Below are 23,654 nucleotides of genomic sequence, written 5' to 3' on the forward strand. Positions count from 1 at the left end.
GAGATGGAGATCCAAAACAGAATAGAAGAAGAGGACAGTGCATTTATATTGCACTTTTCAAGACACTGTGAAGGACAGCCAGGTTCCATGCCCGGCAGGGACGCCCCTGCTGCTTATGTTCCGAGGGAGCCACCATGGGCAGTCCAGTACCTCCCCCGAGACGCTTGGTGGCAGCCTCCCTGGCTGACGGTGATTCCACAACCACCCACAGGGCTTCATGGGAGATGGAGTCCTCCACAGCCTGGCTGGGGGGCTCAGATGGCCGTTAGGGGGAGCTGCATGGACTCAGCAGCCTGGCTGAACAAATCTTCAGCCACACCCGGAGGTGCAATTAGGACCAGGTGGTCAAGCACCTGGAACACTTCCAGGTGGGTTATAAAAAAGGCCAGCCACCCCCACTCAAGGAGCCAGAGTCGGGAGGAGGAGGACTAAGCTTCAGGAGGAGTGGTGGAACAGGAGAAAGAGGGTGTTTTGGTGGTATTTGTGCTTTGGGACTGTGTTGGGCTGTGTGGCACGGGGAAGACGTGTCCCACAACTGAAGAAAATGAATAAACTTTGTTATCAGTGGCGTAGCGTGGCTTTCGCCTGGGGCCGACCGGAAATTTGCGCCCCTCTATTTAGTTATTCTTAAAAAATAGACAAAATAAAAAAGCAGCATTAAATTTTTTATTGATTAAAAATTTACTTTTCGTATTTTTTAATAGCAAAATCTTTTATACAATTTTCAATATCAATATGTGCTATAAAGAGAAAAACATAACTTTTTTTTATATACAAAGTAGGAGTGACTTCGTAATCAATGCGATTACAATAAATCGGTCTGAGATTGATTACTTGCTTACTGTGATCTGATTATTATTACACTATCATCAACCATCACTTGAGACATATACAATAGGGAAACACTACTCAATGAGAACACTCACCTGTTTTAGCCCGGATTCTCACTTTTAATACACTTTGAAAATTCACTTAGGTAGGTTTTATCGCCACTAGATACTGTCGTAGATTGACTCTACAATGCGCTGTAAAACGTCTGAGAAAATTTCTATTGCACCACCTGCTTCACCTGCCATCCTTTCCGCACCGCGTCTGCTTGGCTTGAATCAGCGCGCGCGATTTGCAGTTTCAAATATACCTATATTTTTAAACTTAAATATCATGGTGATTGCCGCCGCCATGGCCCCTCGGCACCCCCTCGCTACGCCACTGTTTGTTGTCACTTTGTACGTGCCTCTGCGTCAGTCTGTGCCAGGTCGGGCACTATATAGTGCCTTTCACAACACATAAAGCACTTTATAAGTAAAGGGGAGATCCACTTCCGCCACCACCAATATGCAGCATTCATTTAGAGGATGCGACGGCAGCCATTTTGTGCCAGTGTGCTCACCACACACCAGTTATTAGGTGGTGAAGAGGAGAGGGATGAGACAAGTAGTTACATCTCTCTATTATAATAAAAAACGAGATGAGACTTTTTAGCTTGTGAGGAGACGTGACTTTTTCAAAGAGATACTTTCAGGTCCTGCGAGATGAGACTTTGTGCCAAGATTTAACCACGCCCTGGGCCAGAAATAAAAGACAAAGAGTAGGACAAAGTAGAACGTTGTAAAGAATTCAAAAACGTTGGTGCAATACACATGCAGAGCAGGTTAGAGATAAAGACAATATCTCAAAAAAATGATAGTAAAGATCACATTAGCGCAAACAAATGGAAATTATTACTCGATGAAAAAATGGAACAGTGAAAAGAGATTGAATATATTGTTTGGATTTAAACTTTAAGTCAGAGACTTGTAGATTGTCTAATTCGTGTTTCCATCAGGGAAAAGTAATGCTTCTGTTTCTTCCCAATGAAGAGGCGTATTAAGAATTAAAAGATTTGTTGTTTGGTGAAAGTGAAATCCACATACAGTGCATCCAGAAAGTCTTCACAGCGCATCACTTTTTCCACATTTTGTTAAGTCATTTACACTTTTTCTCATTCCCTTCAGAAATGGCCTTTATTCATTCTCTGCTGCTACACATAACCTACATGAATGTGAATGTCATTCATGGAACAGAAAAGGCATCTTGGGAGTCTTTGACCAACAATCAGCACTTCTGAGGCCATTCACAAGAAATTCAATGACCACATTGTTAAAATTAGGGATAGTTTCCCTGTACTAAACTATGAACATGTAAGCGAGGCAGGTGATGAGTATGAGATAACTGATAGTAATAATAGGTAACTCACTAGTGTTAGTATTGTCAGACATTTTCTGGCCATTTCACTGTTACTTTCATTACAAACCTTGCACTAGAAAACAAACAGATCAATTATTGCAGAAAATCTACACATTGTTCAAGTGTTTGTCTACTTTCCAGCCACAATAGTCCTCACACTCCTGCCATTATGTTTGTATACCTGCAGACAGTTTAAACCTATATGTCAAGTGGCAAGTATTATAATTTAATGACTAACTCTTTGGTTGATTGCCCAAAAAATAAAGAAATGTTACTTTTCTTTGTAATTTTGCTGGCAGAATTAACTTAGGAATGTATCATTTACAGTATATCCCTAAAGTAAATATAGAAATTAGCTTTTTTTTCTCCTTCAAAGAGGTTTTTTGGGAGTCTGTATGCTCATGTTAACATTTCTTGTATGCTAGAACCTCCATGGAAAACACTTAAGGATCCATTCGCACTTCAGCATTGTACATGTCCAGCATTGTTTGGTATTTTTCAAGCTTATTTAAGAGTTTTTCAGGTGTTTTTCTAGCATTTTTGAAGCACTTTGTATAGAAAATATGATCAATGTCATTTCCTGTCACTATTTTGTGGATCGTAAGGTGTTCTAGTGTTGTGAGGTGATTGTTGTTTCTCCAGAATGTCTTCTAAGACTGGTGATCATAGTACTGAAGAAGAGGTACCATGAGTACAAATAATTCGCCAGCAAAAGGAGTCTAGAGGACAATTCTGGACTCTCTATGAAGACCTCAGGCAGCATTCTGAACAATTTCCAAGTTTCAAAGTGAGTTCTAAACTGTTTAAGTTCTTCCTTGTCAGATAACCAAATCACTGTGCTAAGATGGTCTTCCTACTTACCAAACCTGTCTACTTGGTATAATTTGGACAGAAATGTCAAACATGGGGCAGCTGAATACTTTCAATGAGAATTTTTTCCATGTGAGCATGTAATATGTGTGATTGGTGAACAATAAATTTCTACTAACTTAGCTTGAGAAGGCTATTATATGGTGTATATAGAGATACGCATGTATGACATCAGACCATATGTAGATAATGAGACACTCAGATAGTCAACATTGGGATTTATATCTGCAGACTCATGCTTTCAAGCCCTTGTAATACCAACTAAGACATAGAGTGGGATAAAAGGTTGTTACGCTTTTCATTATCACCTCTGAACAATGTCAAGAGGGGGCTGTTCAGATTGTGTAGTAGCTTCATGCACTTTTGGCCATTTTCCTTGTTGCTGTTCTTTTGCCACAAAAATAAAGCTAAATCCAACAAAGACAATGCTAGCTACAAGGAATGGCATCTAGAAGGAAATTAACCAAGTGATCAGCACTTCCTAGGTCATTCTCAAAAGTGATACTTTCATTGTTTAAGATCCATGCCTAATACTAGAATTGTTTTGCATTATAAGAGATGCACAAAGAGTCAAAGACGTAGACCATTTTAGGAGTGAAAAACTGATGCACATACCTGTTTCAAATACAGCCACAGAATTTACATTGCTCTCACAGTTGTTCAATGTTGCAGTAACCCGTACAGTTAATGTTTTTCCACAGGTGAGCCCATACATAAGGCAACGGGTGGTTTCAGAAGTACAGGTGAAGGTAGATCCATTCTGTTGAACTGCAGAGACCTTGTAGGAGGAAGCACCAAAGCTGGGCTGCCATGTCACAAGTACAAATCCACCAGCACAGTTGTATTTTGTTTGAATACCTGAGACAGGGTTTAAATCTAGAAGGATATAATAAACCAAAGTGTTATGTACACAGGTGGAAATAAACTCCATAAAGAACTGGTTAATCATATGATCTCTTCTGATACATACATATTATGATCAATCACTCAAGGAGAATTGTATTAAACAATCATTTTTGATATATTGAAGATAATGAAGACAGCAAATATGACCAAATGCAATAAACTTAAACAAAAAATAGATAGTTGTCCTCCCCCCAAGCCCATCTTGTAAGAGAAAAATAGAAGTAACATGCAAGAGAAAAAAAAGAGATGTAACAGTAAGGCTAACCAACATGGCGATCCCACCACATCACCGACCACTGGATATTCAGTGACTAACTAGATTAGCAAGATCAAATCTTTAATACTGTGGTCAGATGCATCATTGACTCAGACAGCTCTAAAAGTATGAAAATATAAGACTAGGATTTCCATTGGCCAACTGGATAACCAGAGAGAATCTAGGGATAGAATGGCAGTGATAATGCCAAGAGATAACTATTCTCTGCTGGACAGAAGCAAGAGAAAAAGTAGAAAGGTCTCAGAGAAGAAAAACGGGTGGAGGGAAAACATGAAACAGCGAATCACAGACAGGTGATCAATAAAAGGAGATAGAAGAACAACTCCTAAACAGGTGGATGAAGGTTCCTGTCATGTTTCAGCCAGGGTTTACCTCTTGGCTCATGGCTATTTTGTTGTTATTCTGGTTAATTTTAAATGATCACTTCTTACATTTTTATTTCCATATATTTAACTATTCTTTTAAATCATCTACTACTCCCTGTGTTTTGTCGGTGAAACGCCAGAAGACGGGGCCACCTGGGTGTCACTGTTGCTATGTCCCCCTTTAGCATTTATGTTGAGGTCAGGGAGAGTCCCAGTAGTGATTCATTAAGTTTTTGGTTTATCTGATTATTGGTTCTTCTCTTAGATTTCTGATTTTAGATTGTGTATTAAGACTTGTTTGTCTCAGATTATCTTTTAGGCCTGCCTTTCTGAACCTTTTATTCTATTTTTGCTCTTTTATAATTTTTGCCAAATTCAGACTTTTTTTTTACAAACCGGATTCCAAAAAGTTGGGACACTATACAAATCGTGAATAAAAACTGAATGCAATGATGTGGAGGTGCCAACTTCTAATATTTTATTCAGAATAGAACATAAATCACGGAACAAAAGTTTAAACTGAGAAAATGTATCATTTTAAGGGAAAAATATGTTGATTCAGAATTTCATGGTGTCAACAAATCCCAAAAAGTTGGGACAAGGCCATTTTCACCACTGTGTGGCATCTCCCCTTCTTCTTTCAACAGGCGTCTGGGGACCGAGGAGACCAGTTTCTCAAGTTTAGAAATAGGAATGCTCTCCCATTCTTGTCTAATACAGGCCTCTAACTGTTCAATCGTCTTGGGCCTTCTTTGTGCACCTTCCTCTTTATGATGCGCCAAATGTTCTCTATAGGTGAAAGATCTGGACTGCAGACTGGCCATTTCAGTACCGGATCCTTCTCCTACGCAGCCATGATGTTGTGATTGATGCAGAATGTGGTCTGGCATTATCTTGTTGAAAAATGCAGGGTCTTCCCTGAAAGAGATGACGTCTGGATGGGAGCATATGTTGTTCTAGAACCTGAATATATTTTTCTGCATTGATGGTGCCTTTCCAGACATGCAAGCTGCCCATGCCACACGCACTCATGCAACCCCATACCATCAGAGATGCAGGCTTCTGAACTGGCGTTGATAACAACTTGGGTTGTCCTTGTCCTCTTTGGTCCGGATGACATGGCGTCCCAGATTTCCAAAAGAACTTGAATCGTGACTCGTCTGACCACAGAACAGTCTTCCATTTTGCCACACTCCATTTTAAATGATCCCTGGCCCAGTGAAACGCCTGAGCTTGTGGATCTTGCTTAGAAATGGCTTCTTCTTTGCACTGTAGAGTTTCAGCTGGCAACGGCGGATGGCACGGTGGATTGTGTTCACTGACAATGGTTTCTGGAAGTATTCCTGAGCCCATTCTGTGATTTCCTTTACAGTAGCATTCCTGTTTGTGGTGCAGTGTCGTTTAAGGGCCGGAGATCACGGGCATCCAGTATGGTTTTACGGCCTTGACCCTTACGCACAGAGATTGTTCCAGATTCTCTGAATCTTCGGATGATGTTATGCACAGTTGATGATGATAGATGCAAAGTCTTTGCAATTTTTCGCTGGGTAACACCTTTCTGATATTGCTCCACTATCTTTCTGCAACATTGTGGGAATTGGTGATCCTCTACCCATCTTGGCTTCTGAGAGACACTGCCACTCTGAGAAGCTCTTTTATACCCAATCATGTTGCCAATTGACCTAATTAGTGTTTATTGGTCTTCCAGCTCTTCGTTATGCTCAAATTTACTTTTTCCAGCCTCTTATTGCTACTTGTCCCAACTTTTTGGGGATTTGTTGACACCGTGAAATTTTGAATCAACATATTTTTCCTTTAAAATGATACATTTACTCGGATTAAATGTTTGATCTGTCATCTACGTTCTATTACAAATAAAATATTGACATTTGCCATCTCCACATCATTGCATTCAGTTTTTATTCACAATTTGTTTAGTGTCCCAACTTTTTGGAATCCGATTTCTTAGCTTGGATTGTCTCTACAAACTATTATAATTGGAATGTCTTGTAAGACATTATAATATATTTTGGAACTTTCATTCTAGTTTAAACTTTCAAATCCAGTTTTCCCATTTTGGAGGCCTGTTTAGGCCAAGGCCTGCTGTTAGCATTTGGTGGTTGGCTGCCTTGGGTTTAGCCTTATCTGCACAGGCTGGTGAAGGTCCTGGGCCACATTGTGACTCTTATTGGATGCCTGACACCCCTCTCATTATGACTGTGACTCTGTTACACAACAGTTCTCTGGGCATTTAAAAAACAGTAGTGGCACTGCTGGTCACATAAAAGACCCAACGGAAATGTTTGTGGAGTATAAAATAAAGACAGCACACTAATTTAAATTGGGGGTGTCAGTAATTATGATTTTTAGTGAGGAGGATAATATTCTTAAAAATTGTTTTCCAAGATGAGGACGATAAAAGGTCATGTTGCCAAATTGAATATAGATGTAGAGAGTTATAGGACACTGTAATGCAACACATACAGTGGCCAGTGGTGTTTTGTGAGGAGAAAGGGTTGAATAAAAAGAAAGAATAATGTAAACATGAAGGGGAGAGAATGCAAACATCTACATGTCTTAAGAACTGATTAGAGCTGAAGATATAAGAAAAAAAAGATTGGGAAGAGATAGGATAACACAGCGTTTCTCAACCATTAAGTATTTGTGTCCCGAGTTTTTATAAAAGTTTTAATCGCGCCCCCTTAAAATTTTTTTTGAAATGTAGGTGCATATTTTGCATATTTTATTATACCTACTTAACTTTTATTGACATTTATCTAACTCTATATTTATTGTTCTTAAGTTCATTTTTTTTCACATCTTCGTGCCCCCCTTTTTGTTACTTTGTGCCCCCCTAGGGGGTCCATCCCACAGGTTGAGAACCACTGGGATAACAAGATAAATTGGAATATGATCCTATACTGTACAGTATGTCTCCTAGGCTGTTTATATCCAGACAAGCCCAGGGTGGTCATGGAACCCAAGTTAAGGCTCATTTTGAAATATTGGTATGTTAGACTGCCAATTAGGGTCCAAGCTTTAATATATTTTGACCCAATGCCAAGTTCTTAGGGCAAAGGGGAAAACAGGTCTGGATTTAGATAGATAGATAATCTTCAACATCAGAGAAGTGAAGGGGAAGGGCAAAAGGCCAGTTTAAATTCAAAGGGAAACCATGAAGGTGGGTTAGCAATCAACTTTTAAAAAAATGTATTAAATATGGAATGTCTCCAAAATAAATAACTTTTAGCTTTATCCAGGTGCCTCTACTTCTGCTTAGAAGAATCCGTTTATTTCCGCTCTGTGTCACATGTCTATTCCGATACCATTGTTTACAAGGAACAAGACATGGACTGAGGTGCCAGTAACATACTAAGTGATTATCTTATCAGCAGCTTCTTTGATTAGATTGTCAATATAACTCCATACTGGAGGTACATTTGAAAACAGCCATTCTGCTTTGCGATCCTTTCAACCAGTAAAATAGAACTCAGGTGCTGGGCGGTTGCCATATCTTAACGGGATGCCAATTTAATGCAAATTAGGAATTATCACATTACTAAATAATTTTAGGCTATGAGTTCTTTGAGCCATACAGAATTAATGAACTGGTATTTGACAGTTTATACGAATCTTGGCAACCCTATATGGGATGTCACATCACTGCAGAGCACATCCACAAAAACAGAGACAGACACTTCCACCCATTTGGAGTCACCAGTTAGTCTAAAATGTGCATCTTTGAGATATCAGAGTAAGCCACATTACCAAGAGAAGGCCACGCAGACACGGAGAGAATATGCAAACCCCACATCGACAATGACTATGCAGGAATCAAGCCCAACCCCCAACTACTGTGGCCATTTTTAAGAAACGAAAAACTTAAAAATATACTTACTGCCAGTCAGAAACCTGGTATAAATTTCCTCCCCAAACACCATAAAGTTGTTGGCAGACCTCAGACCAAATATATATTGGGTACATGGGAAAATCTCATTGATGACAATATTTGTACTTGATGTTTGGAGAGTGACTGGCGCTTTGGTAAGGTCTCCATTTTTGTAAATTGATATTCCATATACAAGTACTTTATCAACTGGCTCCCAGCCAATGACCACCGCACTTGCATTTATTTGGTTGACAATGACATTTTTTGGTGGGTGCACCACTGAAAAAAATCAAATAGGGATAAACATAAACATGGGAATCACTGCAGCATTCTTAAGCACATCATACGATTATTATCAATATGAATCTAAACATAAAAAATTAAATAAACATTGGATACAAATTTACAATTGTAAAATAAACTAACCTGTATAATTTTGGTATAATGTACAAGGAAAAAAAGGAGAATGTGAAAGCTGTACACTAGGGGTGTCGAACTCCAGGTCTGGAGGGCCGCAGTGGCTGCAGCTTTTCATTCTAACCCTTTTCCTAATCAGTGACCAGTTTTCGCTTCTTTTCCCTTCATCTTAATAGCTCAGTTTTTAAGGATTCAGTCTTCATTAAATGACAGCCAGACACAAATGAGATGTGAAAGGAGCCAACAGATGAATGCCTAAATTGGGTGTCAATCTCCAACCAATTTCACTCCAACTAGTTTCATAATGAGAAGCCGATTTTTGCTGTTAATTAACCTCATTATTTAATTCCACGGCTTGTTGCTGCTCTCATTCTGCCACAGCAGACATTTCCAAAACTGTTGATTTTCAGTTTTTTCTAAGAACACCATCAAGATGTTTTGGTGACCTGAGCACATCAACCTTACTGAGACCTTCACCTCTTTTTATTTTCAGATATTGTGTGATGGGCACAGGTGAGCGGTCGTGTGGTTGCTCATTTTGTCTTATTGTTTGGGTGCTAATTAAGGAAGAAGAAACAACTTAAGGAAAACAAACTGGACTGAATCCCATGGGAAGGAGCCTAAAACCTAAGTACATTTATGTTAGATACAATGGGTGATCTTTTGGCCTTGGGACCCCTGTAGATTTTCTTTTTCTGTCCTGCCTGGCCATGACACTTATCATCAGACTCATTTTTAGAGACTTAGAATATGGTACTATACATAAGGTCTCTACTTTACTACTGATTATATATTATCATGCATGTTTGTCCTAGGGTCGCCTTCCAGGCTAATCTGAGGTAAACACTGCCACTACGGGACACCAGGGGGTGCAATCGTTAACTCTTGTATCTCTTTTATCGCCCACTGCATGCTGAGAGCAACTCACCATGTCGTTAGGGTCGGGGAGCTATAAAAGCAAGAAGCTCCTGAAAACTGGCATGTCATTCAGTCGACGAGTTTCCCATATTACAGAGCTGTAACCCTGTAACTGGAAGCCAATGGCTAAACTTTGTTTCTTAACCCTTTGCGTTATCAGATTCCTGTTATTTTCACTCTGTTTTTGCTTTGCCTGGCTGGCACCTCAACATTTCTTTCAAGTTTTCAAGTCCTATCCTTCCCTCCACTGCCAATAATATCGAAGTGTGTATAGAGTTTTGCTGTATGTTATTACTTCATTATTACTCTTATCAAATTTTTATTTGTTTTTCTTTTCTTGTAACTATTTCTTTAACATCTTGCAAAGCATTTTGGGCTCCATCCTAGAAGTAAATGTTGTTTATTTGTTGTGGTACTCAGTTAATGGTTTGTAATTTATACTGTGTCACAGTATGGTGTGATCTAGAATATAGCTCAATATAAGAAACACCTATGAGAGATCTTTTAGACAATAATTTCAATGCCAAGTTAATATATTTTTAAAATATATTGCAATACCCTGAAAAGACAAATAACTTGAAATAGATGCTTTAAAATATATACAGAATAACTACTACACTTGCAGTATATTTAACATATTTATTGTAAAAGTTTGTCAAATGTATCTTGCAGTATATTTTTATGAGTATTTAAAACATACTAATAGTCTTATTTTTATGTTTTGGAAAATATATTGTATTATACAAAAATAGCAAAAATGTACATCATTTACAATACATTTTAGTATGCTGCAAAATGTTGCAATATGAAGGGTGACTCAAAATTATGTTAACACTAACGGTACTGCTATGTATATACTTATGTAATATTTTTGTGGACAATTTATGTGCCACATATGGCTTGATGGCAAACAGATTGAGACATTCCTGTAATTTATCTTGCACATATGAAGTACGTTTTGTGAATAAATTGTTTCCGCCATTCAAATGTTAACATAATTTTGACTCACCTTGTATTTATCATGTAAGTATTTATAACATACTTTGAAATATATTAATATTGGTAGTATATTTTTCAAAGATGTATTTTACATGTATTTTATTTTTGTAAGGGTACTTTATATAGTAGCAAGTAGTTTATTAATAATATGCAAACTGAGATGATAGTAAATAGTATTGGAAACATACTGTTTAAACTGAAAATGTCTGATTACTGATTCAGGCGCCATGATCTACTTACACGTGGTGACACTTTTGACTTTGCTCGGAGCACTTGCACCTGCCTCATTCACCGCATAGACACTCAAACTGTACGATGTGGAGGATTGCAGAGAGACCACCGTGTAGGCCAGACTGTTGGCTGTTAGGTTTAGCCTCTGAGTTGTGCTTATAGATACAACCTGGAGTATATAATAAGAAGTTCCTGGTGAGGAAGACCACTGGACGGAGATGGAGGAGCTTGAAGATGCATCTGCTTGAATGATCTGTGGGGAACCAGGAACTTTAAAGAATAAAGAGAATGAGAAAGTCAGTGCGAGCTGAAGTGTAATACATTAGTAAGAGAAGTACCTCATTTTTGATTGTAAACCTTCTATTCAGTTAAATGTTTTATGCAGTAAAATCTTTCAGAACTTCAATTGATTTTCCACATTTACATTATTGACAATGAAGATATCTTAAGATATTACATTACCTGTTGTTGCCAGCTTCCATGCAGAAGCAACTACATTGTAATTTATGCCCGTGGTAGCTTTTACTGTAACATTATAATCACTGCCAGCTCTAAGTCCTTGGACCAGTTTTGTTATAGCTGTTCCTGGGACCATAATTGCCACCGGAGCAATAGTATTGCTGTTTAGCACTCTTAGGTCCAGAAAATAGTAGGTTGCACCAGGATATGCCGTCCATTTCACATTTAACTGAGCTGCAGCAGGAGACGTTATAGATGTGATAGCAAACCCTGTAGAAAACAGAGTAACCATTTAGATGAGGCATTCACATATACAGTAGCATAAGTTATGATATTTATGATCAGGACCTGGAAAATATATATTCACAAAATGACACATCTGACTTAATGCTAATTGGAAATAATAATTAACAGAAAAGAAACTGTTAAACTCACACAGTAGAGTGTACTCTTCTTTTCCGAACATACACAGCTAAAACAGCAAAAATGAAATATGTCATGAACTAGGACTTCCCCAAAGTATTTGAGTCTGAAACGTTCCAAAAGCACTTCCAATAATGCCCACTAGGGGTGGAAAACACTGTCAGAATCCACAGCTAGACACATAAAGGACCTCATAGTATCTTTATGAAAACAAAAGATGTATTCTTCACAAAGTGGTGTTCCAATTGCATAGAAGCTCTGATGCGCACAAAAGCAAAATGACGCACAAGGCAATCCAAAAAAAAAACAAAGTCCCAATAAAGTGACCAAGAAATATCGTCAAACACAGAGTATTCAAAATCTCAACATTTCACAAAAGCACGGAAAAAGAACTCACCACTCCCAGAGCACATTCACAATGAACTGACCCTCTAGGTATACACTGTGGAGGGGAGTTTCTGGCAGGTGGCCACACTCTTTGGGGGACCACCAACTAAACACATGCAACACATCCAAGGCATTAAAACATAAACAGAAGCATGGGCAAATAAAACTCACAAATAAAAGGAATACACACAAAAGATTCAAAAATGAACATAGATGACAAAAACATGAATTTGAACCCTGGCTGAGACATAAGAAAATCTTGTGTGAGTTATGTGAAAAATTATTCTAGTGACTATTGTGAGATATGGCCTGCCATTCATCCCAGCCAATACCCCCAGACCGCCAGATGGAGCCCTCCTTGCAGCATAGAGGTGCCCCGAATGCCAGCAGGGAATTATGGACCGTGGAATTATAATGTACATCCCTGCTGGGTACCAAGGGGGCCGCCAGGTGTCGCTGCAGGGAGGCCCAGGAATTTATATTTCCCGTATAGCCCAGAAGTATTTCCAAGACACGAGAACGGAAGAAATGATATACTTCCGGGCTGAAGAAAAGAGATGTTTTTACCTGACCCGGAAGTGCCTGATAATCACATGGACTGAGGGCTCAGAAGCACTTCCGGGTCGAGGACTGTGGGAGATCCCAGACAATTGAGCTGAATTGGGAGGTAGGGTGGCTAAGTGTCTGGGAGTGGAGGATTGTATTATTGTTTATTTATTGAGTATTTGGGAGTGGAGGGTGCTTTGTGCACTTATTTATAATAATAAATATTATTATTGGACTTTTACCTGGTGTCTGACGAGTGGTCTGAATGTTCAAGGGAGCGAGAGAGCCCTAATCTGTCACAATTGGCTTAGCCGGCAGGATTCTCTGGCCGTCGGTTTGGCAAAGGACCTCAATCTGTCACACTATATTTAAGTTAATTAGATGTTTCATAATGTTCAGGAGTGATATGTGACAACGGGTATCAGTAAGAGTGAAAGGGAAGGTCTACAGGATGGCAGTGAGATCAGCTATGTTATATGGGTTGGAGATGGTGGCTCTGACCAGAAAGCAGGAGACAGAGCTGGAGGTGGCAGAGTTAAAGATGCTAAGATTTGCACTGGGTGTGATGAGGATGGACAGGATTAGAAATGAGTACATTAGAGGGTCAGCTCAAGTTGGACAGTTGGGAGACAAAGTCAGAGAGGCAAGATTGCGTTGGTTTGGACATTTGTAGAGGAGAGACACTGAGTATATTGGGAGTAGGATGTTAAAGATAGAGCTGCCAGGGAAGAGGAACAGAGGAAGGCCTAAGAGAAGGTTTATGGATGTGGTGAGAGAGGACATGCAGGTGATGGGTGTAACAGAACGAGATGCAGAGGACAGGAAGATATGGAAAAAGATGATCCGCTGTGGCAACCCATAACAGGAGCTGCCATAAGAAGATGTTTCATAATGTAAAGTCACAGAATAAATTGAGTGGAAGTTGCCATTAAAATGAATCTGAATGAAGGTGAAGCTGGCAAAGTACTGCAACAGACCTCAGACTGTATGATAATTGCATTTTTATTAATACAGTAGACTTAATTGTTTTATAGTAATATATTAAAAAACAGCAGAGATATTAGAGTTGAACAGCAGGATCCTATTGCAACTCTTCTTAAGTGCTACTTAAGGAACGATCACATAATATATAATTTATCAGTGTTTAATGTTTAAGCTGTATTATTTATTTTTTTATTTATTTCACCATTCATCAACTTTGGTTCAGCACATTCCAAGGTGATGGGAAATACGTTGAAAAGAATAGGTGAGTGCGTGGGTGAGTAATCTTATATGGGGTTTAAAAGACAATTACATTCTCATGAAATAATGCAATACATGCCACGTTATACTATATGCTTAGAAAGAAACATCTGGAATGTTGCGTTATGGATTAAGTTTGCACATAAAATGCATTTAGTAGTGGTTCAATTATAAAGAATGGCATGTCCTAGGGAAGGGCATAGAACCCTAGGCAATGTGGATGAATGGGTTCAATAGCAGGGTTGAAATATCCTGTTGAAAAGATGTCATTGCAGCAGCCGAGTTTTGAAATGGTTTTCCTTTTAGGGCAAAACCTAGATTCTCTAAGATTATTAGCAGAGTCGCTGCACTAAACATGTCTTTTATATTTCACAATATTGAAAGGAAAAAAGCAAAATTGTATTCAAAAGAAGTGCTGCATACAGCAATCAACCTTTACCTAAAAGGAAAAACTCAAAGACAAAACAAAAAAACATTCAAACCCAGAAATCTATGTATGGTGATGGAAAACATAATGGAGACTTCTTTTAATAAATGTTCAAACTCACAATACTTAACTGTCAAGTCAAGTCAAGTCAAGTTGGGGAGCATGCATTAGTAGTGTGTTGCTGCACCCACAACACGACGAAACAACTTAGAATCCTGTTTGGCGACCCCTTCGCCTGATCCAGCCACTCCCTAACAATGATGATCCTGCGAGCCGAATCACCCTCAGGGAAACGTGTCACATGGCCACAGTGCCGTAGCTGACAGTCCCTCACAATGCAGGTAGTGTGCCTCATTCGGGATTCCATGAGCAACCGCTCATTTGACACAAAGTCACACCAACGGTACCCAAGGATTTTCCGGAGAGACACAGTACCAAAGGAGTCCAGTCTTCGTTCCAGGTCACTGGATAGCGTCCATGTCTCGCAATCATATAGCAAAACAGGAAGCAAATGGACTCTAAAGACCTGGACTTTCTTCCTTTTGCATAGATATTGGGAGTGCCACACACCCTTTTCCAGCGACCCCGTGATCCCCATGCTCTCTCAATCTGTCTACTGACTTCATAGGAAGAGTCACCAGAGACATGAATGTCACTGCCAAGATAAGTAAACATCTCAATAATTAAACCTGGACTATTATCTTTTTTATTTAAACAAAGCCTCCATAAATTGAGGCTATGTCCACACTACTAATTTTGTATTTGCAAACAGAATTTTTAGACAAAAAGTATTTCTGGCCACACTAGTGTTTTAATATTGTTTACAAAAGTATCTCCGAGAACATTAAAATGACCAAAATCACATAAGACAGACAGTCACCTACACAAGGCTTGTGTGTATCAGCAAAAAAACTTGAAGTAATGATAATGCTGCCAACCACTGGATTGATCACAAAACTGAAGTGACCAGTAAATTATTTGCTATCTGTGTATGTATGCAGCATTCAAACTGTACAAAATACAATTTAGATGCATACAGGTGAGCAACATAACAAGCGCCATAAAAAGCAACTCCTCCATATCTGCTATCTTGGAATATGTTTTTCTTAACTGGAGGGTGACCAATCAGGGAATGAGACATTGTAATGAGTACAATCCAACCAGAGGAGGGCTACATAACAAGCAGAAACAAACAAATCAGAGGGTGATTAGAGTCTGCCTTTTCAAAACTGGATGTTTTCACCTATCTACACTGATACTCTGTGCCTGACTGGTCACCGCTGAAAAGAAAGGTGACCAATCAGGAACTGAGATGTTGTTTAATCCATCCATAGATGGGCTGCATAATGAGCACAAACAAATCAGAGGGTAATTAGAGTCTGTGTTTTCAAAACTGTACAGTATGTTTCCACCCATCTACACTGAAACACTGAGTATGATTGGTCACCATTAAAGGAAGGGTGACCAATCAGGGAATGAGATGTTGTAATGAACGCAATCCATCCATAGACGGACTACGTAATGAGCATGAACAAATCAGAGTGTGATTAGAGTCTGCCTTTTCGAAACTGTATGTTTTCATCCATCTACACTGAAACACTGAGCCTGATTGGTCACCCCTTAAAGGAAGGGTGACCAATCAGGGAGTGAAGGTTTGTAATGAGCACAATCCAACTAGATAAGACATGAACAAATCAGAGCATCACTAGTGTCTGTGTTTTCAGAACTCTACTTTTTTCTCCTGATCACACTAAAACACTAAGCCAGTGTTTTCAGAAGTATAAAGCACAAGAAAGAAAGCATTTTCAAAAATCTTAGTTTTTAGGTGGTAAAAACACCAGAGAAATGTTGATGAAAGGTGAAACGGAGAATAATATCTGCATTTTATAAATGAATACATAGTAGTGTAGACGTAGATGTAGATTCTTTCAAACATACCCCCTACAGAATGCTAGATTCTAAATCACATCTCTTGACTGCTATGTATTAATTTAACGTCTCCATCTTTATAGATCTGAACCTTGTATCTTTTAGATCATTATGTTAAAATCCTAAAAAAAAAGATTGCTAGAAATAGTTTAAAAATGTATTAGTCTGGGGTAATTAGATTCAGAAGGGACATCAGATTGGGAAGGAAAACACTGATGTAATGCAGACATGACAGTGACTTTATGATTGTTGATTATCTGCTCTCTCTATATATATATATATACTGTATATAGAGATAAAATCCTAAGCCTAAAACTATAACGATTTTGTGCAACGATTTTATGTCACTTTTTTGTCACGCTTTAAATCTGGCTTATTTTAAAACCTACATACTGTATATATGTTTGGTATCATTTGGTATCATTCTTTTCAGATTGTATCGAACTTTAATGTGATGTTGTTAGATTTTCAGATTCTTATTCCGTTTTTAAATTATAAACTAAAATATCAAGAAAGTTGTGCATCGAGCATAGTGGACCTCAGTTTAATGGGAAACTCCAATCAGTAAGAGAGTAAATATTTTATTCTCATTTCATGATTTTTACTCTGTTAAATAATAATTTTCTTTTCCATATTGTGATATAGGATGCTGTATAGCACCCGACCCGACACAGACTCGCACTGAGACACTTGTAAAACACAACAAAATACTTTATTTCTCTTCACCTGTGGAGCACGTCTTCCCGTGAACCCCACAGGCATAACACAGTCCCAAGCATCAAACACAAGGAACAACACTCTTTTTCCTGGCACCACCACTCCTCCCGTCTAGCTTCGTCCTCCACCTTCCGACTCTGGCCGCTGAGTGGTGGTCGCTGGCTCCCTTTTATCAGGCACCCAGAAGTGCTCCAGGTGGTTGATTGCTGACATCTGGCTGCACTTCCAGGTGTGGTGTGCACTTCCAGGTGTGGTGAGACCAGTGCCCAAAAGGACCCGACAGAGCTGCATAGAACTCCAACCCCCATGAAGCTGGGGGAGTCCGAGGCACCGCTGCAACCCAGGGAGGCTGCCACCTAGTGTCCAGGGGGGAGATACTGGGCTTCCCACCCTTGTCCCCCTGGCAGATGTGGTGAAGGGGAACCCGTCCTGGCATGGGCCCTGGCCATCCATCACAATATTTATAGAATTTCGTGATTTTTGACTCCAATAAATAATCATTTTTCTTTTTTACATTTACAGATTTTACTAATATTCTGCCTGCAACTGGGGGTTGGACTCTGAAGGCGCCAGGGGGGCTTGCCCCCCTAGTTCATCTAATAAATGTTAAATCTATGTGAAGAAAGATCTTTTTTATATTCTCTCACAAGGCACTTCTTCACAAACCTCTTGGTTATTAAGTCACAAACAATACAATAAATGAGAGGTAAATCACCAGTTCTTCCTGCCTTCCTCCACTGAGTTTTGCCACACATGCGAGAGTCAGAGATGGGAGGTGGGTCTGCTTGTGGTGGTCTATATTTACATTTAATTATTTAGATGATGCCTTTACTCAAAGAAGCCTACAACATTTACACTTTTTTTTTTTTTATTGCAAAATGGAGTACAGGCAAATTAAGTGACTTGCTGTATCAGCAGTGGGATTTGAACACTGTAACCACTAGGGGCACTAGAGAGTGCCAAACCACAGACTCAGCAAAGCACCGCACGTTTATAAGGTAAAATAAAAGGACTTTTATTTCTTCCCAATTCACCTTTCCACAGACCTCTTTACACCAAACAGCCAAGATGTGAATACAATCAGAAATAATTGTGCTTAATCTGCCTCCTTCTGTCCACCAGTTGAATTTTGCCCACTGCTTCCCGACTCTGACTCTCCCACATGTGGCAGCAGGCTTCCTTTTATGCCGGATCTGGGAATGCTTCCAGTGCCATTTTGTCTCCTCTAGGAGGCAATTCTGGGCCATCGACAAAGTAGGATGGTCCTCCCCCAGTAGCACCCTCTACCAGTCACAAGGGACCCTTACAGGGCTGCACTTCCAGACTCCATCTCCCTAGCACCCCTGCGGATGTTCTGACTGGATTCTCATATGAAGACCACTGCCACCTAGCGCATGGGGGATGGAACCACTTCTCAGTTCCAGCTTCTGTTTGTCCATCCATTATTTTATACCGGCTGGGCACAAAGTTATCTTTTGATTCAGCCAGCCAATCCCACCATCGTTCCTCTTGGGTCTCCCATCCGGGTAATAACCCATACTCCTCCTTGGCTGGGATGCCTGTTTTTATCCCACTCTATGTATATATAAAGCATAGATAGATAGATAGATAGATAGATGAGGCACTATATTATAGATAATAACAATCTCTTTAAATTGTACATCCGGTTAACCAAATCTGGGGGTGGGCGAGTGAAGCGAGCAGGAGGTGGAGCCCCCTAGTATTAATTAAAAAAAGAAACTTATCCTCTATTAGGACAAGTCTGATAAAACCTTTTTGAGCCAACAATCAGGCAGGAGAAAAGCTTGTCTGTTGCATAATATACTGTTCAGTACAATCTGAACAGGGAGAGACCTTCACAGCAGTCTGTTGCCGAAATACCAAAGAAACATAAGGCAGAGACTCATTTTATAAACCTCTGAATTTGCATATAGTGTCAATCAATGCATATATTTTGCTACCAAATCATTTATTTAAAATAAAAGTCTATTTTATTATATTCTTGCTTTTCTAATACCTTTAGGTTTAGCTATTATCCTTGAAATGTCTGTGTATGTGACAACTGTCCAATCTGATCTCTGAGTATATTTTGACATAAACTTTCCTCTGGTAACTACTCGTCTTTTGTGTACTTAACGATAGATAGATAGATAGATAGATAGATAGATAGATAGATAGATAGATAGATAGATAGATAGATAGATAGATAGAAGTATGCATTACCTGGGATTTTGACCATTTTCACTGGAAATTTTTATTTATAAATCAAATGCTTTTTTTACAGTTCTTAATCTTGCACTAGGAACTAAGTTTAAAGACAATGATTAGGCGAGGAAACATACAACGAGCAGACAGCCAAATCTAAATCTCAGTTCTATCACTACACAAAGCCAAACCTAAGAATCATGGTTTAGTGTCGAACTGGTAAGTCTCAATAGAAAAACTAACACATCAATGAAGGTTGTTTTTCTTTGAATGTCTGCCCACTCGGAGAGTGAGATATCTGACATGCAGATTCTTACAGTGGTGTGCTGATGACATCAGTCTCATAATCTCTTGGATCACACTCCTTAGCATCCATTGCCGCATCATGACAATGACAACACAAAATGGAAAAACAAAAAAATGGCCACTAAAACTAAAATAATGTTTAATAATTGAAAACAGATTAAAAAATAATATTTTGTGGCCTAGAATGTTCAATAATCAGGAACAAAAAAATGCTTAAAGATGTGTATAAAAAACAATATATAATCATAGCAGCAGTGCTGCCCAAAAAAAGGAAGAAAGATATCAACCGTTAAATAAATAAATTCCATAAAGAGACCTCAGCAACTACTCATCCACCCTCTTTATTTTTTCGCTTGAACCACCTCTCACAGCTGTTAAAGCAAGTACTGTAGTTTTCTAGATAAGTCCCAATTAATTTTGCACAATGTGACGAATGTGACGGAGTAAGATTTGCCCTTCTTTCTTGAAAAATTACTCAAGCTGTGTCAGGTTAAGCCGATGTCACATTACACGACTTTAAGTTAGGTGGATTGTCCAATTTGCTGACAGAAGTTGCTGAATTGATCCCCAGACCATGTCAATTTAAATGAATGAAAGTTGCAGGACATGACTGATTTACCAACTGCATGTTGTTGCTTCGGCCCTTTTTGTGACAGCTAATAGGTTGCTGCCTGACGGAGCCGGGGCTGTACAAAGGGTTAACCGCTATTGTGAGTTTAGCTCAAATCTTGACCCCCTTTTTTCATTTTTCCATTCTCTTTTAGATTGTAAAATATGAGTCATCTGACAGACGAGCTTCACGTCTGTTTGTGAGGTCCAAAGCCCCCACTTTCTTATTCCTTTTTTCTGCTTTCTATACATTGAACTTCCAGATGATCATTCATTGGTTGTCAGCTCTCATGCACACAGAGCCCACCCCTACAACTGAAGACAAAACTAAACCTGTTTGATTTTGTCAGAGCGAGTGGTGGACTAGTTGCAGCAAGTTGCTGGGGGTGCCAGGCTATGCCATTGGCATCACAGAAGCACACTGCTGACTACCTCCAACTCGCTAAGAATATGCACAAGAAAGTTACAACCTGAAAATTGTTGCATAATGTGACATGGACTTTAGTTGGGGAGTGGAGATGGACAGCAGTTTTTACATCTCAACACAGATGTCCAATGGTGTTAAGACCAGGACTGACTGGGCCACTCAAGAACAACAATTTTCTTCATTTTAAGCCCCTCCATTGTTCCTGTGGCAGTGTGCTTTGGCTCGTTGTCCTGTTGAAAGATGAGCTCTCTCCCCAGCTTTAACTTTCTGGCAGAGCAGAGCAGAATTCCCATAGCATCCCCACAACAAGATGCTTTTTCAACCACATTTTATAGTGGGCTTGGTGTTACTTGGCCTTTGTGCTTTTGTGGCTTTGAGTTGCACATTAGATGTATCAGATCATCTGACTTTCTGACAGGTCTTGCAGTATTTTCCAGGTGATGTTTTCAAATTCTTTGCAAGGAAGGACATGTTTTTCATCAACCACAATTCCATAAAGGTGCTTCTTGTGCAATGTCCCATGGGATTGTTGGAGCCATGAACATCTCCATTCACAGTCACTAAGCCAGTCAGAGGGGCAATTGGTGTTGGCAGTGGCCCCTCAGACAAGTGCTCTTCTTGTTCTAGTTTTAATATTTAAAAAAATATATTGTATACTGTATATAGTGTATATATCTAACCTTGGAAACCAGGAATGCATTGTGGATCTCAATAATCCCTAGAGGTATGTTGTTCCTAAAATGGTTAAAACTGTCAAACTGGCCTAAGGGGAGAGGCCAGAGATAAGACAAACTCAAACTATAATTACAATATCAGTATTACGTTTGACAATAAATTTTGATTTCAACAATCAAGATGGTGAGCGTCTACTGTAGATGCCTCTTCAGGCTTGTGGTTTTCTTTCCTGTGATCTTTATTCCACTGCGTTTTATTTTTGTCAATATTAAGGTTATTCTACATGTCCAATTGCTTTTTTTTGCCCGAGAATTGTGTTGACTGACATAGCAGAGCAGAACATGACTCTGACTGACATGCAGACGGGATGATTCCCTGAAGCCTGCATCATCACATGTGCCAAAACTAGTATTGTCCAATTAGAATCGCGCATACGCCTTTGTTAAAATTTACCACTGCATTCATGTTCCTTATCGGGTGGTGGACAGTGTCATGTATACAGTAATAATGATTGTATAAACAGTTGTCTTATGTTTTATGCTTCACATTGTACATTCTCCAACTGTTTGTTTCCAACATTATCATTTCATTTATTTTTTGACAATGATCATTTTAAAAACATTTGTCCTAATTTTTATCATTAATGACACATTTTTCTTTAGTTTTAGTTTTGTTTTCATTACATGTAGTTGACAAATATTTTTCATCACACTTCTAAAGGAACCTTATTCAGAACGGGGATATCGTGACCCACTCCTGGAGTTATACCTAGAGGTGATGTGCCAGAAAGTCCCTGATGACCAGATGACACATGTGTCACATTGTCCTTAGCAAGAAAAAGGAAAAGATGAGGGAAGGATGCAGTGCTAATATGTGCCTGAGGTTAGTGCTACGGCATTAGCCAGCACTGCTTATTCTGTTTGGCTCCCTGTTCACTAATTTTGTAAGCATTGTTGGTCTTCTGAGTTGGTTTTTTTTTGGGAGGGATTTTCGGCTCAGTTTCATTGTTCATTGATTTTGTATATCATTTCTGTTTTTGTTGTCTTTTTGTTGCCTATTTAGAGTGGCAGTGTTTAATATTCAGCTTTGTCCATCTTATGAATTGAACACTTTTTAATTTTTCTTGGGTTTCCCTGAAGCTGGAAAATTAATCTTGGTGTCATCTTGGGGGTTCCAACACCAAAGGAATCCAATTCTGCAATCAAAATTTTGTTTACAGCTTCAAATTAATTTTTTTTACTGCCTTTTCTGACACCATTTTGTTTTGTTGGTAGTGCCCCTTATTTTGTGGGCTTTGTGGTGTTTATAAAATCTGGAGTGCCAGTATAAAGGTTACCGTAAAATAGTCACGAGTTTCTGAGACTGGACAAAAACTTTTTATTTTTTTATTTTTGATTACAGGAATTTTGAAACAAAGTTCTAGCTTTTCACTTTGATTATTGGTTTAGGATTTAGGCTGACTTTCCTCTCTTTTTGCCTTTTGATTTTGACCCTTGCTTTGACCTTTGACTCTGTTCTTTCTCTTGATCCGCACTCTTTAATTGTTTTCGATTCTTATATCCAGTACTGTACAGCTCTCAGCTTCTTATTGTCAGTACTGCTGTTTTTTGTGTCTTTGACTTTTCAGTTCTTTTAACATTATTCTCTGGATATGTGTCTTTGCTTTAGTACATTTCTTTACTAAATTAACTATACTTAAAGAAATAATTGTTTTGTTTGTTGACCCTGAGTTTTATGCAGTTACTCTCCCCTTATATGTAGGCCCCAGACTTGTTTGAGTTTTAAGTCCAGGTCTCTTTGAAGGATTTAGGAGTTTTTGAAGTTTTGGACCTTGAATAACAATATACGCAAAAAACTAAGGTTGTTAAATGCTGACAGGATAGCATCACAAACATATTTACCGTATATACTCGCGTTTAAGTTCTCCCGCTGATAAGCTGAGGCTTGATTTTACTGTATAATTTCCAGTATTTTATAACGTCAGTTATATAAGTCAAATGCGGAAAACTCACGCTATTGAGCCAAGAGATTATGATATGCTAACACCCACCTGAGAGAGAAAACACGGCGCACACTGCATTTTTTTCTATGTATTGTGCCTATGTGACCACACAGTAATACCTGAACTATTCCAAAGTGACGTTTGCACTGATTTGTCTTGTTTTTATCTCACACCCAAATACGCCTTTATCGTAAGAGCATCC

General features: G+C 38.9%; 1 protein-coding gene across 1 annotated transcript in view; it reads right to left on the minus strand.

The window, feature by feature from the left end:
* LOC120514791 overlaps positions 1-23,654 on the minus strand; it is a 217,889-nt gene that overhangs the window by 187,910 nt on the left and 6,325 nt on the right. Inside the window, exons 3-6 of the mRNA XM_039735347.1 lie at positions 11,561-11,827; positions 11,108-11,368; positions 8,543-8,812; positions 3,712-3,972 (exon numbers count right to left, since the gene is read on the minus strand). Coding sequence (XP_039591281.1) covers positions 3,712-3,972; positions 8,543-8,812; positions 11,108-11,368; positions 11,561-11,827 — 1,059 coding nt within the window. The remainder of the gene's footprint in view (positions 1-3,711; positions 3,973-8,542; positions 8,813-11,107; positions 11,369-11,560; positions 11,828-23,654) is intronic.

Source organism: Polypterus senegalus, chromosome 14 (genome assembly GCF_016835505.1).
Source record: "Polypterus senegalus isolate Bchr_013 chromosome 14, ASM1683550v1, whole genome shotgun sequence".
Taxonomy (NCBI): Eukaryota; Metazoa; Chordata; class Cladistia; order Polypteriformes; family Polypteridae; genus Polypterus; species Polypterus senegalus.